This window comes from Triticum urartu, chromosome 5A (assembly GCF_056163025.1).
Source record: "Triticum urartu cultivar PI428250 chromosome 5A, HENAU_Tu73, whole genome shotgun sequence".
NCBI lineage: Eukaryota > Viridiplantae > Streptophyta > Magnoliopsida > Poales > Poaceae > Triticum > Triticum urartu.
Window position 1 is genome coordinate 62,870,565 of NC_141877.1, and position 14,972 is coordinate 62,885,536.

The 14,972-nt window shown below is 40.3% G+C and overlaps 1 protein-coding gene across 1 annotated transcript; it reads right to left on the bottom strand.

Annotated features, from left to right (window-relative positions):
- On the bottom strand, window positions 1-2,026 carry LOC147968044 (protein IQ-DOMAIN 19-like). Its single transcript, XM_087522615.1, has 2 exons — window positions 1,097-2,026; window positions 1-996 (listed from the first exon to the last, which is right to left on the bottom strand). The coding sequence occupies exons 1-2, from the start codon at window positions 1,472-1,474 to the stop codon at window positions 169-171; spliced, it is 1,206 nt and encodes a 401-aa protein (XP_087378741.1). The 5' UTR covers window positions 1,475-2,026; the 3' UTR covers window positions 1-168.
- Between the last annotated feature and the right edge of the window lie 12,946 nt (window positions 2,027-14,972).

Genomic DNA, 14,972 nt, shown 5'->3' on the forward strand with positions numbered 1-14,972 from the left:
TGTGTAATTTAAATCTTGGAGACGATTTGAGGGTTCGCTTTGAAGATGTAGTGATAGAATAGACCGTCCACGATTGTTACCGCAGGACAGATAATTCACGGCAGAAACAGGCTTTTTATTGTGGCAGTAAATTTCATTCGCTCCGCCTCGGTGCGGAGAGTCATCATTTCATCTCGCGATGCGCGCCGCGGCCGCCGAGGCCAGCAGCAGCGCGGTGCTCGACGACGACCCGCACTCGCTGCCGGCGAGCGACGCGCCGGGCCTGTCATGCGGTGTCACACGCCCCGCGTCAACGGAGCTCCTTGGCGAGGGAGCGCGCACCTGGCCGGCGAGGTCCCGCGGGTCGAGGGACGCCCTGCGCCGGCCGCCGCCCCCACTTGGCGGCCGCTCGTACGACCGCGACGGCGAGGCCGCCTCGGGGCGATGCCGCGGCGCGCTCTGCGACCGGGCCTGCTTGGCGCGCGATGACTCCGTGTTGGCCATGTAGCTCGCGGCGTGGGCGTGGCACGCCTTGCCGCGGTGGCGCCCGCTCGCCTCGGACCCCGCGGCGGAGAAGGACGCGGCCGAGTAGTGCTCCTCGTCGAACCGGCCGCTGAACGTCCGCACGCTCAAGTCCGACGTCAGCCCCGGCGGCCCCGGCGACGCCTTCTGGTTCTGGTTGTAGTACAGCTCCGCCTTCGCCGGCGTCGAGCAGCAGCTGTTGCGCCGTGCGCCGCCGCCGCCGCTGTCCATCTCCCAGTTCTGCTCCTGCATTGCCGCGGATAGTGGCTTCCGGGGGGAGCAGTGATGCTGCGGCGACCGGCGGCTCGTCCGCGCCGGCGGCGTGCCGTCGTCGAGGAGCCGGAGCCGCAGTCGCTCGGCGCGCACGCGCCTCTGGGCGGCGACGAGCGCCTGGATGCGGCGGAGCGTCATGTCCGCCTGCCGCCGCACCAGCTGGCCCCTCACGATGGCCTGCAGCTTCACCATCCCGCGCAGCGCGCACAGTGCCGTCCTCGCCTGCGCATGGATTTCACCACCCCCATCAACCACGCTGCAGCACAAGCACGTAGTAGCTTCCATCTCATAGGGACGTACGTACGTACGGAGCGTCACATACCAGGTACGATCGGAAGGCGGCCTGAATCTTGACGGCCGCGGCTTCCTCGGCGTCACGGGCGCTGCCCTCCGGCGGCGCCGTGGCCGCGGTGATCGCGACCTCGTGCGGCGCAGCAGCACCGACGGCATGCTGGTCCTGCACCGTCACCGCATGCACCTCCAAGAAGCAGTGCGAGGACGTGGACGCGAGCTGGCCCTTGCCGTGGCAGCCGGACGTGGCGCTGCTCGTGTCCCTGGCGCTCGCCGACGCCGCCGGACGCCGGAAGCTCCAGCGTCTCCTCTCCTTGGCGGCCGGCGCCGGCAGGCCGTCGTCTGCCCCCTTGTCCCTGGCCTTCTTGCCGGTGAGGAAGCTTCTGAGCCACCTGCCAGCCTTGCCCATCTGCAGAGAACACGCTACAATTCCGCAGCTGCAGCCGCCGCCACTACTTGCTCCACTCCATCACGCGTCGATCTTTGCAGCAGCATGCAGAGGCAAGTAGCAGAACGAGGAACGATGAAGAATGATCCAATGGTCTCAAGTTATCAACACAATGGATCTCCTCTCCCATTCTCTCACACTCTCATTGCGCTCTGCTTCTGCCATGTGCAGGGAGATGGTCTGGTGGTGGTGGAGGGCAATGTGAAGTGTTAAATATCGGTAGTAATTTCTGTACCCCAACACAAACGACCCTCAGCTTTTACTGCAAAACTTCAAGCGTGGAAAAAGGGGGCCTGTCTGTCCTCGCTAATTACATATGGTCCGGATAAGCTTAATTGCGATTTACGGTTAAAAGGAGCCTGCATGTGGTGAGTAGAGTACGCTGAATGAAACCCCAAATTGTCAATGTGGGCAGCACAGATCCATTGATGGTCCACGGTACTCCTCCTCATCGTGTTGCAGAAAGGAACTCCTCACATGGCACAACTCAGCACAAGACGGCGATTGCTCATGATCCAAGGGAAGCTAGCTAGTATATATAGGCTATAGCTAGCTAGATACTACTAGCTAGTACTCTGAATGATGCACAAGATTGTGCTGATGATGAGTACTTGTAGTAGTACTAATTTTGCTACTAATGTGCCCATTTGGCCTTTGCATTGTTGATCTGTGTAGTAGCAGGTGCAGCTTAATTTGGAGCTGTTGCGTGTAGGGTTTTATGAGGGTGGTGGACACCGTGGGATTAATGTGCTAGCCTGGACCTTGGAACCCTGTGGCAGGGACCGACGGAGTACGTACTGCTGCTACCATATGATATGCTGTCGCTCATTCAAGTCGGGCAATGAATCTAGGGCTGTGCTTCTGATTCGGTTTGAATGGACAATCCAGGAGCTTGGTCTTCTCCCCAGTCAGAGCAACTCTAGCACGTCGCATTTTGCTGACCCGCAAAATGTGTTTGCAGGTTGCATGAGAGCGGTTATGCAGGCCGAATTTTACGACGGCAGACTAGAAACCGCAAATAAACCCTTATTTTTTTAAAAAAAATTGTTCCGTGCGAGAAATTTAAGCAGCAGCTCGCCGGAGCTCGCTCACATAGATGGTTCTTCTTCGCATAATAAGTTCGTACACGCCACATATATACATAAAGGTTAGATTTGCTAGACAGGGCCTACGCTACCGCACCACTACAACAAAATTGAGCTCACCGGAGCTCCTGCGGTAGCTGCCCACCGGCAGCGATCAGTCGGAGTCGGAGTCGACCTCGATGTACAGCTTCGCCTTCATCACGCGCAGGTCAGCCTCCTTCGATGCGTGCGCCTGCGATGCCGTGAGGCCCATCTCGAGGAAGAGCCGCTCGTACTCGAGCTCGCGCCGGATGCGCTCTTCCATCTCCTCCTGATCTCTCGCTGACCGCTCGAGGAGCTCCTCCTGCCCCGGTGGGAGGTAGTCCTCGGGTCCGATGACGCCTCGGCGCGGCGGCGCATTGGGCACGGCCTCCTCCGGCTCCCTCATCACCGAAACGAGCCGCGAACTCGATGCGCCCGCGGATGAGCACCCCGCGGAACCGTGGCCGGATGAGCTCCCCGGGGACCAGTTGCCGGAGGAGGCGCGGCGGCGACGGGCGTGCCCGAGTTCGAACTCGTCGAGCTCGCGCCGGTTGAATGCCGGCGGCGACCGGGCACCGTGGTTGAGCCACCGGCGCGCCCCCCGCTTGCGCGCGGCGTCAGATCTGGCGCGGCGGCGGCGCTCCGCCTCATCTCCCGAGTCGGCCATGGTGGTTCAAGGTTCGCCGGCGGCGAGAAATCGAGCGGCGCGGTGGGGAATTGGAGGGGAACGCGGCTGCGGGGGAATAGGGTTTCGACCCCGCATCTGCTCCGCAAACCCGCAGTTATAGTGGCTCGGGGTTGCGTTTGCGGGCTGCGGCAAAAATATTTATGGCCGGACACCGATGCAGGCTCTGGTCTAGCCAGAAAAATAGGCCGAATCTGTATAATCGCCGGAATTATGCGGGTTTGCGCCGGATACGAGGTCTGCTAGAGTTGCTCTCACTAGCTTGTTCATTTCGTTTCATCACATTCTCTTCATCTTTTAGCCATGTCTGGTACTAGGTTGGAAGAGAGAAAACGGTGGCGGCGGCCGTAGACCGGAGGTGTCGGACGGGAAAGTATCAGGTGCTACCAGCTCATAGATGCTACCGTGATACGGGCTTCTAAGCCGTTGGATCCCAGATCCAATGGTTCTTAAGACCTCTTGAACATTTTACAAAAACGTCATCCTAAAGTTTAAAAATTACGCGCAGATACAATAGCTTTGTAGATGTCGTCGGATCTGCGATCCAACGGCTCCTGGATGCTCATATCACGGTAGCACCCCGATATTTTCCCGGTGGCGGACGAACGATACACACAAGCCGGCCAACGGGCCGGGATCTGCCCCCTTCGCATTGACGGACATTTGCTCAACGATCAACCGAGGGGCCTGCGGTCCGAACAAGAAAATCCATCAATCTCGGCAAGGCACTCATTCCCAATAATCAGAAAAAGAAAAATTTAAGGCCCCAATAAATACTATTAAATAAAATGGTCCAAATAATTTGAAGTAGACATAACAAACGGTCCAAATGATTTGAAGTAAACACAACATTGAAGACATTTATTGTCCATGGAGCACCCACAAATACTCCCTCCGTCCGGATTTATTAGGCCTAAAGACAACTTCTCTTAGACCAAGACACATAGTAAATTGCTCATATTAATTCTTCCATTCCACTCCCAATGCACTCTCTCACATGCATGCAGCCAATGAAAAAATATGCATGAAGTGAATTAATTTCCCAGCCATGGCACCAACAACAATGGCTTTCAATACAACCAATGAAATAGTTGCATGCATGCACCTTTCCAAAGCAAGGCCTTATAAAAAGGGACATGCTTGTGATGCTGAGAGGCCTAATAAATCCGGACGGAGAGAGTACTCAACAAGCTCATCGTCAACTTGTTCATGTCCTGTGAAATTTATTGTCCATAGAGCGCCACAGTGGGCTGGCCAAACAGTGCGGTTCTGGGAAGTTGGACCGACACAGACCGGTTTTAGAATCTTCCGTTTGGTTTTTTCTTTTCTTTTTTGTGTTTCTCCATCGGTTTTCTGTTTATGTTTTCCCTTTTTGTTCCATTCATTCCTTTTGTTTTAAAAAACCATGTCATTTTTTAATACACGTTGAACATTTGAAGTATACATGCTCAACTTTTTTGAAATACACATTGAACATTTGAAGTATACATGCTCAACTTTTTTAAAATACATGTTGAACATTTATCCTAATACATGTTGAACATTAGTAAAATGCACATTTAACAATTTTGGAATACACTGTGGACATTTTAAAACACAAGTACTGACAGTTTTTAAAAATATCATAAATACTTTTTAAGACACGCAAACATTTTGTTACGTTTTACAACATTTTTTGTATGTTATGATTTTCTTTCTAAAACCGTGCCAATAAATTATTACATTTCATGATTTTTTTCTTAAACCTATTTTAAAAGCACGAACATTTATTAAATTTATGAACACCTTTTTTACAAACTAGGCAATAAATTAATATTTTTAAATATTTTAAAAATGTCATGAACATATTTCAAAACATGTGAACATTTTTAGATTGGCACAAATAATTTGGAACTATATATGCCATTTTCATAATTGCACAGATAAAATTTTAAATTTCATGACACTTTTCTGATTTGGTGAGCATTTTTTAAGTAATCACTTGAAAATATTTCAACATATAAACAAAAGTAAAAGTTACGAACAAAGCTAACAAATGAAGGAAACTGATGAACGTAAACCTACTGGGCCAGTCCGCTAAACGATCTACTTGAGGCAGACGATGACAGTTGGACTTGCTGGAAGCAAGGCGCAGACGTCCATCACAGTACATGTTTTTGCCTCTCTTTTTCTGGCGAGGGACATGGTTTTGCCTTAGAGGACTAAGATTGATTGAACAGTTCTTTTTTAGGAACTGACAGCATAGCATGTGAGCAAACAATAAAGATATGGAGCGACTAGTGGTCGTCCTGACCCGACCTAAAACATGCGGAATCTATCACAAGAATTAGCTCTAGTGGACTGGGCGGTCTTTTCTAACCACGACCCGACGTACGTCTTTTACCTACACGTCCGGTGTCAGCTTTGCCACATGCAACCTAACCACAAGCATCACAACATGCAATGCATAGTGATGGGCAGTGGAAGGAACCCAACAACACATGGCGACTCCCTGCGATTTAGTACAAAGATTTCAACAAAAAACTGTTGTACAATGGAGGTAACATACACAGTTCCAAGCCTGCAGAATAATTAGGATGGCGATTGCATGAGTTGCATGGTTTTAGTAAGTGTGAGCTGTTAACCTGATGACCAAAATAAGAAAAAGTATCGCTTGCCTGAAACTCTAATACTTGTGGTGGTGTCACCTTAAAGAATACAGAAACAAAAATAAAATTAAAGAAATAAAATTACCATTTAAAATGAATGAAACCGTGGAAATACCAATGAATTAGTAGTTTCCTAATAATGAATGAATTAGCAGCATTGGTATTACCCTTAAAAAGAAAGAAAAAATAAGAATAAATAAATAAATGACACAATTTAGACAAAAAATGCAATTTTTTAAAGTATGCAATAATAAGCATATACTCCAATGTAAGTTTCATAGAAAATAAGTTTTCCAAAAAGGAATGAATTAGTCGCATTGGTATTAGCCTTCAAGAAGAAAGAAACAAAATAAAAGCTAAAGCAAAATCAAAATAATGAAATTTTAAAAGGAAGAATGAATTAGCAGCATTGGTATTACCCTTAAATAGAAAGAATAAATAAGAATAGATAAATAAATAACACAATTTAGACAAAAAATGCAATTTTTTTAAGTATGCAAGAATAAGCATATACTCCAGTGCAAGTTTCACAGAAAATAAGTTTTCCAAAAAGGAATGAATTAGTCGCATTGGTATTAGCCTTCAAGAAGAAAGAAACGAAATAAAAGCTAAAGCAAATCAAAACAATGAAATTTTACAAGGAAGAATGAATTAGCAGCATTGGTATTACCCATAAAAAGAAAGAAAAAATAAGAATAAATAAATAAATGACACAATTTAGACAGAAAAAATCATTTTTTAAAAGTATGCAAGAATAAGCATATACTCCAGTGGAAGTTTCACAGAAAATAAGTTTTCCAAAAGGAATGAATTAGTCGCATTGGTATTAGCCTTCAAGAAGAAAGAAACAAAATAAAAGCTAAATCAAAATCAAAATAATGAAATTTTACAAGGAAGAATGAATTAGCATCATTGGTATTACCCTTAAAAAGAAAGAAAAAAAATAAGAATAAGTAAATGAATGACACAATTTAGACAAAAATGCAATTTTTTAAAATATGCAAGAATAAGCATATACTCCAGTGGAAATTTCATAGAAAATAAGTTTTCCAAAAAGGAATGAATTAGTCGCATTGGTATTAGCCTTCAAGAAGAAATAAACGAAATAAAAGCTAAAGCAAAATCAAAATAATGAAATTTTACAAGGAAGAATGAATTAGCAGCATTGGTATTACCCTTAAAATGAAAGAAAAAATAAGAATAAATAAATAAATGACACAATTTAGACAAAACTGCATTTTTTTAAAGTATGCAAGAATAAGCATATACTCCAGTGGAAGTTTCACAGAAAATAAGTTTTCCAAAAAGGAATGAATTAGTCGCATTGGTATTAGCCTTCAACAAGAAAGAAAAGAAATAAAAGCTAAAGCTAAAGCAAAATCAAAATAATGAAATTTTACAAGGAAGAATGAACTAGCAGCATTGGTAGTGCCTTTAAAAAGAAATAAAAATAAGAATAAATAAATAAATGACACAATTTAGACAAAAATTGCAATTTTTTTAAAGTATGCAAGAATAAGCATATACACAAGTGGAAGTTACACAGAAAATAAGTTTTCCAAAAAGGAATGAATTAGTCGCATTGGTATTAGCCTTCAAGAAGAAAGAAACAAAATAAAAGCTAAAGCAAAATCAAAATAATGAAATTTTACAAGGAAGAATGAATTAGCAGCATTGGTGTTACCCTTAAAAAGAAAGAAAAAAATAAGAATAAATAAATAAATGACACAATTTAGACAAAAAACGCAATTTTTTAAAGTATGCAAAAATAAGTATATACTCCAGTGCAAGTTTCACAGAAAATAAGTTTTCCAAAAAGGAATGAATTAGTCGCATTGGTATTAGCCTTCAAGAAGAAAGAAAAGAAATAAAAGCTAAAGCAAAATCAAAATAATGAAATTTTACAAGGAAGAATGAATTAGCAGCATTTGTATTACCCTTAAAAAGAAAGAAAAAATAAGAATAAATAAATAAATGACACAATTTAGACAAAAAATGCAATTTTTTAAAGTATGCAAGAATAAGCATATACTCCAGTGCAAGTTTCACAGAAAATAAGTTTTCCAAAAAGGAATGAATTAGTCGCATTGGTATTAGCCTTCAAGAAAAAGAAACGAAATAAAAGCTAAAGCAAATCAAAATAATGAAATTTTACAAGGAAGAATGAATTAGCAACATTGGTATTACCCTTAAAAAGAAAGACAAAATAAATAAAAAATCAATTTAGACAAAAAATTCATTTTTTAAAAGTATGCAAGAATAAGTATATACTCCAGTGGAAGTTTCACAGAAAATAAGTTTTCCAAAAAGGAATGAATTAGTCGCATTGGTATTAGCCTTCAAGAAGAAAGAAACGAAATAAAAGCTAAATCAAAATCAAAATAATGAAATTTTACAAGGAAGAATGAATTAGCAGCATTGGTATTACCCTTAAAAAGAAAGAAAAAATAAGAATAAATAAATAAATGACACAATTTAGACAAAAATGCAATTTTTTAAAATATGCAGGAATAAGCATATACTCCAGTGGAAGTTTCACAGAAAATAAGTTCCAAAAAGGAATGAATTAGTCGCATTGGTATTAGCCTTCAAGAAGAAAGAAACGAAATAAAAGCTAAAGCAAAATCAAAATAATGAAATTTTAAAAGGAAGAATGAATTAGCAGCATTGGTATTACCCTTAAAAAGAAAGAAAAATAAGAATAAATAAATAAATGACACAAATTAGACAATGATTGCAATTTTTTAAAGTATGCAAGAATAAGCATATACTCCAGTGGAACTTACACAGAAAATAAGTTTTCCAAAAAGGAATGAATTAGTCGCATTGGTATTAGCCTTCAAGAAGAAAAAAATGAAATAAAAGCTAAAGCAAAATCAAAATACTGAAAATTTACAAAGAAGAATGAATTAGCGGCATTGGTGTTACCCTTAAAAAGAAAGAAAAAAATAAGAATAAATAAATAAATGACACAATTTAGACAAAAAATGCAATTTTTTAAAGTATGCAAGAATAAGCATATACTCAAGTGGAAGTTTCATAGAAAATAAGAATGAATTAGTCGCATTGGTATTAGCCTTCAAGAATAAAGAAACGAAATAAAAGCTAAAGCAAAATCAAAATAATGAAATTTTACAAGGAAGAATGAATTAGCAGCATTGGTGTTACCCTTAAAAAGAAAGAAAAAATAAGAATAAATAAATAAATGACACAATTTAAACAAAAAATGCAATTTTTTAAAGTATGCAAGAATAAGCATATACTCGAGTGGAAGTTTCACAGAAAATAAGTTTTCCAAAAAGGAATGAATTAGTCGCATTGGTATTAGCCTTCAAGGAGAAAGAAACAAAATAAAAGCTAAAGCAAAATAAAAATAATGAAATTTTACAAGGAAGAATGAATTAGTGGCACGGGTATTACCCTTGGAAGAAGAAAGAAAATAAAAAACTAAAAAAATAAGTATTATAAGGAAGAATGAATGTGTGGCATTCATATTACCCTTGAAGAAGAAAGAAAATGTAAAAACTAAATAAATTCAAAATACTGAAGTTTTAGATGGAAGAATGAATTAGTTGTATTGATATTACCTTAAAAAAATAAAATTAAATTAAAACTATAAAAGTTCAAAATAATGAAGTTTTTGAAGGAAGAATGTATTAGTACCATTAGTATTATCCTATAAGAAGAAAATTTTAGAAAATGAAACAAATAATTGCAAAATTTGCACATAATTTGTGTTTTTTCATAATATGCAAGGATAATCATATCATAGTGAATTCTCTTTGTAAAAAACAAGTTTCTTAAGAAGGAATGAGTTAGTGACATTAGCATTTTACCTTTACAGAATAAAGAAAATATAACAAAAACAAATACAAAATCAAAATAATGAAGTTTTCTATGCAAGAATGAATTAGTGGCAATGGTATTAGCCTTTAAGAAGAAATAACATGAAAAACATGAAACAAATAATGAAAAAGTTTGCACTTTATCATAATATGCAACTATAAGCATATAATAATGAAAGTTTTGCAAATAAGAAGTTCCTAAGAAGGAATAAGTTAGTGGCGTTGGTAGTTTATCCTAAAAAAGAAAAGAAATAAAATAAAACTACAAAAATTAAGATAATGAATTTTCTAAGGAAGAATGAACTAGTGGCATTGATATTAACATTTAACAAGAAATCAAAATAAAATAGTTGCACAAGACTTTGCACTTGAATTACACTTTTTAGATATGCCATTTTAATGAACATATAATAGTGCATTTTCACACTGTAGTGTAATTTACAAACATACTCTACAGTTGTTGTGCGTATACATTTTCACTCATCTAATATGCAAAAATTATTAGTGAAAAATCGATTAAAAAAGAAAAAGAAAAGGAAAAGCAAAAAACACATAAAAAGGCATTGTGTAACCGGCTTCAAGCCTAATAGGAAAATTGACTTACCCCGAACAAGGGCAAATCAAAAAACCGGCCTAAGAAAAAAATGACTTACCCTCGTGGGGCAAGTAAAAAACTCAGCCTAAAAGAGAGTTTGAAAGCCCACTGCAGAAAGGGTTTTGGCCAGCTAGTTAGATTGCCCTGTTTAGCTATTCCTGAACCAACTTTCTCCCTAAGAAAGCTTTCTTGAGATCCATTTTCTTCATTTTCTTGAACAATGTGAATCTACCTCACTCCTCATCATAACTCAAATACAAATTCAAGTTTCAAATTGATATTTCCTCACGTATCGGCTTGATCCCCAAAAGGAAATCGCAATCCAAAATCCCTATATACGATGTTGAAATATATTGCGCACCTCGCTCCAACTGTTCGGACTTTTGAAACAGCTGGCCGGAGCATGAATTCAATATGGTATCCGAGCCAAGAGGTCTCCAACAGTTCATACTTTTGAAACAACTGGCAGAAGCATGAATTCAATATACGATATGCGAAAAAATTAAGGTACGAAAAACAGGGTAAGTAGAAAATCAGTAAACACACCCAAGAAAAAAAAACCGCACAAATCTTGATAAAAAAATCAACAATAAAAAATTGACTTACCCAAATTTATAATTCAGACGACTTACATATAGCTAAAGTGATAAAGATACATGCCTTACAGCATGAGGTTTTCTTTTTTTAAACTCAACACACGCTTCGTTTTATTGCTCAATAAAATTTAGAGGAATACAGTCGATAGGGATTGCAAGAGGAAAAGATGGCGCCCTAGAGATGAAACCTCGTGTTGTAAGATTACACAACGCATGCAACTACGCTACAATCTTGTGTCATTGTAGTCAGATCTTCCTGTGCTCCAATAATGGTAGTGTAGTCGCATGCATGCGTTGCTTGATCCAGTTATTTTGGGATCCGTGTTATGTGAGGGCTACTTTATCACATTGTATCGTTCAGTTGTGTACCTTATTTGTTTGTTGTTTATATATAAAACAGGGCGAAAGTCTGTTTCGAAAGAGACAAGAAATCACATGTTTAGCAAGGCAAATAGACAGAGCTTCAATCTGGCTCCGGTTCTGGAGTATTATCAGTTTGATCCAGACATTTAGGGTTGGAATAGTTGGAGATACCCTAAGCCTAGAGCGCCCGTTGTTTATTGTCTTTCCACGTCAGGCCCGTGACTCTGTGTGCCCCCGATAGAACCTACTACATCAATAATGGTCTAAACAAATACTCCCTCCGTTCCAAATTACTCGTCACAGAAATGGATGTATCTAGATACATCCATTTCTGCGACGAGTAATTCAGAACGGAGGGAGTACGTACTAGATCAACCATGATGCACACACAAACTTTGTTTACTCACGAGGACAAGATAACATGATCACACAAAACAAAAGATACTAATCCATCACAATAGAGGGAAGAAATTACAACGCAAAATACTACCCCATGGCCGCCCAGCTTCATCGGTGCCCACCCTTTGGCGCCGCAGCCGCCGGGGAAGACGCGAATGGATGCACCCTCCCTGCGGTCCATGAGTTGCAAGCTGCCTTCTTCTCCTCTTCACCCATAGAGCCCTTCTTCCTCTGCCCTTCTTCGCCAGCCATGAATTTGCTCATCGTGGTCGTTGCCGCGGCCTTCTCGCCGTCGCTGATCTTCCTCCTCAGTCTCTCTTGCTTCACGTGTACCTGTGCATAGCTAAACCCTATGGAAGACATGTTGACTACTAGAGAAGACGTTGGCTAGAAGGATGAAGGCTTGAGCTAATGTGAGTGGTACGTTTGGGTGTGCATACGTGCGTGTATTTATAGGCGCCAGATGGAATTATTGGGTGGGAACCTGTGTGTGCTGACTTATTAATTTCTGTGGGCTTATCTCCTTTGCCGGCTTAGGTGGATCACTGGATCATAAGCCAACCAGGGTGGACTCACTTGCCAATACTCCTAAAAGCATCATCAGATTAATTTGCTTGCCTGGCAGTGCAATCCACTGCATTGCTGTCCTTAAACTGAGTTGATATTGGTTCGACAAATTTTATAATCTTCTGATTTGGTGGGTGGTACTCGCACTCTGAAGGAGTTAAATTAGTCTGAAGAAATCTCGACCACTACTGTAACGAGCTGTAGTATATAAAACTTCAGATATGGTAGGGTTTTGCACTTTGAAAGTCCACAGCCGGAGAGATCTCGACCACAACAGTGCACTACAACAGTCAGTCGTGCTGCAGAAATTGCATACTACTATTTTAGCCTTAAGTCAACTGGAAGATATTATATCTAGTCACTGGTGACCAAAGTAGGGCTCACAAAAAATATTCAGCACTATATACTTTAAATTAAGACTTCCCTTTTGAGGAAAGATACGTTACTTTAACAAGGAAAAACACTCTTAGCTGCTAGCCAATTAGTCATTGCTCGCTATCCTAAGCAATTGAGTGATCTGTTATCCTAGTTGTCACTATTGTAATCCTCTCCATGTTCTCTCACTCGTCGAACACTTATTCATGGGCTATTTATATGCCTCGGCTGTGTTTAAACTGTCTGCTGATCATCTTCTAGTGAATCAACATTTCCACAGGCCTTTATCTGATCAAGCCTTCAACCAATTCAATGAACTTCAATACTTGATCAGTGAAAATCAGAACCCACAGAGGCAGTGGATACTGTTGTGGTGCACTGGATACTCTTCACTTGACAGATCCAACAGTTTCTCATGGAGGAGTATCCAGTGCTCTTCACTTGACAGATCCATCAAGTATTGAAGTTCAGATTGAGTTGTAGTTCAACAGTGCACCACAACAGTGAAACAATGTGATTTGTGGTTTAAGTTCAAATTTTGTGAAACAACTAATATGTCAAATATGACATACTGAAATAGTGACATGTGAAATATGATTTTGGTTCAGATTTTCTGAAACAAAGTGATATGGGAAATATCAAATAGTGAAATCATTCTTGAGAAAGTTAAAATCACTGGTTTGAAATACTTTTTTCAAATGATAATATAGCTCAACTTTGTTTGAAATAATAGAAAATTGTTTCTGAAATAATTGAAATCATTTCTGGAAATAGTTGTTATCACTTGTGAAATTATTTCAATCAATTTGTGAAACAATGAAATTTAAACTGGTATGATAAATAACAAATATTTGTCTTGTTTGAAATGTCTTGTCATCAGGATTTCAAATATATAAAAAATCATAAAGGAATTTCGATTTTAAACATATGAACCATCTAAATTATCAAAAGTAAATAAGATGGGTTGTGTTTTTTTAGAGAGAGAGGAGAGATAATGGCAAAGCCATGCATTTGACATTGGTTTGTGTGTGTGTGTGTGTGTGAGAGAGAGAGAGAGAGAGAGAGAGAGATGTGATACTTTTAATTTTAGGAATGACTTCGGAAATTCGCAGGGGCACGTGAGTGCGGGGGCACTCACCTACCAAGCCCTGCCGCCAGCTCCATTTGCTTGCGATTAGTGAAGTATTTGAATCCCGCGCGAAGGCACGATAAAAAGGAAAACGGAAGGACTAAAAAGCACTCGACTGATTTCTATCGAAGTCTCAGTCGATGCCTTCATTGATTTTTTTATGCTAGCTGCTTGTCACGTTTAAATCAGCCTGTTAGGATGACACGGCCGGCCTGTTTCTTTTTGTTTTTATCTGTTGGGCTACGATTGAAAATAGACCATGCAAACTGCAGAGAGCAAAGCGTTGTGTTGTTTTTTCTTACTAGATCAACATGTGTGTCCAATGTTTCCCTATATCTTCTACTCCCTCTGTTCCTAAATATTTGTCTTTCTAGACATTTTAAATAACTACTACATACGGATGTATGTAGACATATTTTAGAATGTAGATTCACTCATTTTGCTTCGTATGTAGTCACTTGTTGAAATGACTAGAAAGACAAGTATTTAGGAATGGAGGGAGTAGCATGTCATAATCAATGCACACTTCTATTTTCCTCCATGCATTTTTTTTATTTTCCTCCACTCTGTGGGTCAAACTTTGCTCGTATAAGATTTTGTAATGTGATAAACTGTTTAATCTATGCGCCAATTCATGCAAATTTGTGTTGCATTTCCTTTTTCTGGTCGCAACATTCTGTACTGTTTTTTTTTTCAAAATGGCTTGTGCTAATTCATTTTGGGTTTCTAGGATAGTTTCCCTTTTGAATTTTTTTGTTTGTTCTTTTAAAATTATCAATTATTTCCATTCTTCTCATTTTTTCTTGTTCTTTGCTCTCTCATAATTCCTTCTTTGAAGTATGTTTGTGTGTTTTTCCATTTTTATTTTTTTGAATTTTATTAATTATTAATTGTTCACGCTTATTTTTGTCATCAGCAGACATTGTATTCGTGTGTAACTATGTTTTTATTTATTCTTTATTTTTAGCCTCGAAGGAAAAATTGATTGTATGTAGCATGTTCGTTTATCTGTGCACAACTACACACGTCTTACTCCACATGCAATTGGTGAAGGACTGACCTTTACGTATATTTTTTCTTTTTTCGTCAGGAGAGGGGGCAGTTGCATGTCTGCCACTAGGCACGCAACTCCAAGTGCGGTCCCCAACTAC

Coding starts and splice junctions, on each gene's coding strand:
- LOC147968044 (XM_087522615.1), bottom strand. CDS start 1,474: ATGGGCAAGGCTGGCAGGTGGCTCAGAAGCTTCCTCACCGGCAAGAAG. Junction 997..1,096: donor CCGCCTTCCGATCGTACCTG/GTATGTGACGCT, acceptor ATCCATGCGCAG/GCGAGGACGGCACTGTGCGC.